Source organism: Bidens hawaiensis, unplaced genomic scaffold (genome assembly GCF_021521415.1).
Source record: "Bidens hawaiensis isolate Kalapana, Puna unplaced genomic scaffold, B.hawaiensis_p1.1 tig00001143_1, whole genome shotgun sequence".
In the NCBI taxonomy this organism is placed as follows: Eukaryota; Viridiplantae; Streptophyta; class Magnoliopsida; order Asterales; family Asteraceae; genus Bidens; species Bidens hawaiensis.
In genome coordinates, this window is record NW_027491065.1 from 1,875,593 (window position 1) to 1,878,367 (window position 2,775).

General features: G+C 41.2%; 1 protein-coding gene across 1 annotated transcript; it reads left to right on the forward strand.

The window, feature by feature from the left end:
* The first annotated feature begins 227 nt into the window (after nt 1-227).
* LOC143560444 (uncharacterized) lies at nt 228-1,283 on the forward strand. Its single transcript, XM_077048748.1, has one exon. The coding sequence runs from the start codon at nt 338-340 to the stop codon at nt 1,280-1,282; it is 945 nt and encodes a 314-aa protein (XP_076904863.1). The 5' UTR covers nt 228-337; the 3' UTR covers nt 1,283.
* Nucleotides 1,284-2,775: the final 1,492 nt, after the last annotated feature.

A 2,775-nucleotide genomic window follows, 5' to 3' on the forward strand; every position in this document is an offset into this window, starting at 1 on the left:
AGGAACACAAATAAAATATACCATATCCGCCATTTCAAACAACGAAACACCAGTGTATTGTCCACCACACCAGACAAAAACTGAAAAGAGCTATATCTAATTTGAGATCCGCCATTTCAAATAACGGATCTCCTACAAACCATCACCAATTTTTCTTTCTCCTAAAAACCATTTCACCCCTAACTATTTTTGCATTTCAAAAAATATTTCAAATGTTTTACAACTTCTTACTTTATTCAACGCTTTTCATTTTTTACGGGACCTTATCTCACAAATAGATGAATTCACATTTTCCATCACAACCACAGGGGCAAAACAGTAAATAACTTGGACAACTATGCTCACTACTGGCGTTATCCTCGAGAACCTTCCAAATCTAGGACTCGTATTTATGCCGTCCATCCTCCACCTTCACAACACCCACCAATCTTCCTACACATACCATTACCAACCAACAATGACGGCACGTTACGAACTAGACATCACCATCGCCTTCGCCAAAAACCTCAAAAACATCAACTGGCGTCACGGCCCTCTCAAACCCTACGCCGTCGTTTGGGTCGACCCCAAAAACAAACGCTCCACACACGTTGATGAAGTCGGCGACGAGTCTCCGGTCTGGGACGAAAAACTCACCATCCCTCTCGCCGATCCGATCGAGGACTCCGTTCTCCATATCGACATCGTGCACGCTAATGCAGCCGAGGATACGAAGCCCTTGATCGGCTCAGCCAAGCTTAAACTAAAGGACGTGGTGGAAAATGTTGGTATCGGCCAGATGCACGCTCAAAGCCTTGAACTAAAGCGTCCATCTGGCCGTCCACATGGTAAGTTGGAGGTGGAAGTATCAGTCAAGGAGCCGCCGCATTATCGTGCGCCGGATCCTTACTACCCACCTCCAACTTATCATGTTCCACCACCCCAACACTACCCTGCTCCCCCACCCTACGGTGGGAGTTATCCGTATGCAGCTCCACCATCAGGATATCCGTATGCAGCAACACAGCACTACCCTTCGCAATATGGGCAGGCTTATGGTGCTCCACCGGTGTATGGTGGTCAACCAGCATATGGTGCTCCACATACGTATGGTGGTCAACCGGGGGGTTATCAGGAGGAGAAGAAAAGTAAGTTTGGGATGGGGACTGGGCTGGCCGTTGGTGCGGCTGCCGGGTTGCTGGGTGGGTTGGCGATCGCGGAGGGAATTGATTATGTGGAAGATAAGATTGCGGAGGATGTCGCCGAGAAGGTTGAGGATGACCTCGGTTACGACGACGATTAGTTGTTATGTTATCACTTGTTCACCTTTCTTTCTTTTCAGTTTTATTTTTCCTTTTTCAGCGAGTCAGATGCTCATACATTGTGTTTTTAATAATAAAAAAGTTGTTATATGTTGAAAGATGGTGAAATAGTTTTATATCTCAAAAGTAACAAGGGATTTACATGTTATTATTACTTAAGTTAATTAATGATTGAATATTTTCTTTTTGAGAGGCGAATTTTATTAAAAACCTTTGAGTAGCCATAAAACGAGTGAATTTTGCACCAACTAATGACGCGATGCCAAATTGCTATAGCCCAAGGGCAACATACAGTTACATGTTCCAGAGTTTTCGAGTAGTCACAATACAAGGATGAGTCCGAAATGATGTTGATGTTTATTTTAACTTTTTAAGTAGGGCACCCTTTGTTGGTAACTTGCATAAATGAGCCCTCTAACAAAGGATGTTGACCTTCTTTGTGTTAACAGGTACCAAGCAATCAGAATTTTATTATAACGAGAAAATGAAATTAACAAACAAATAAGCCCTTACACGTCTACTTATAGACTTATTACAAACGAACTAAAATTTACAAAAGGAGTCCCTAATCTATTTTGGAATCGCAAGACACTCCTTAAGTTCTAACAAACTCTCCTCTAATTCCAAGCATAACCCTGCAAATCTTCTACACCAAGCATAAATCTCATTTCACAAACTTGATTCAAGGTAATGCTTTAGTCAAAGCATAGCCACCTAATTCGCCAGGCAGGCCACGATTTTCTGTGAGGTCCCGTTCCCGGTAACCTTACTTTGGTGTTTGAATTACTCATAAACACAGTTATAAAATCAGAGTTAATTAAACCTTCGTGGAACAATTAAACTTCATGCATTACATTACAAAGCATCGAATCTTGTCTTAACAAAGTTAACTTGTCTTAAAACATAACATAATAATTCATAACATTTCTTCCCAAGATGCCAGTCTTCCAGTTCCTACCACGTGCCATCCTCAAGCCAGCTCCTTCAATTTATTTACCTGCATGCATACTAAAAGTCAGTTACGCTAAGTGAGTTCTAGTTTATCAAGTTATAGGATTACTGTTACACGTTTCTTTATTTACGTACGAATATTATTTGGTACTTTTCTTGACATTATTCTTACATTTTCTCCCTTAGCATACCACTATTCTTACATTCTTGCACAGATATTATAAGAGTCTGCCGCCCAACCTCTTGCACAGATATCATAAGGGTCTGCCACCCAACCTCTTGCACCGATATCATAGAGTCGGCCACTCTATTCTTGCCTAGGTATTAGGAGGCCCTGCCACCCTAACTCTTTTCATTGTATTCTATTTGACTCTTACAATCATATTTAGTTAACAACTAAGCACATACACATTCTTACAACATTCTTTCGTTCTTGCCACATATATGTATTTAACTGTACGTATATATATCTACACTTCTGGTCTTACAAGTATGCACACAGCCCCGAAAACATTTCAAAGAG

Bases quoted from the DNA above. Each gene is read 5' to 3' on its own strand.
- LOC143560444 (XM_077048748.1), top strand. From the start codon at position 338: ATGCTCACTACTGGCGTTATCCTCGAGAACCTTCCAAATCTAGGACTC.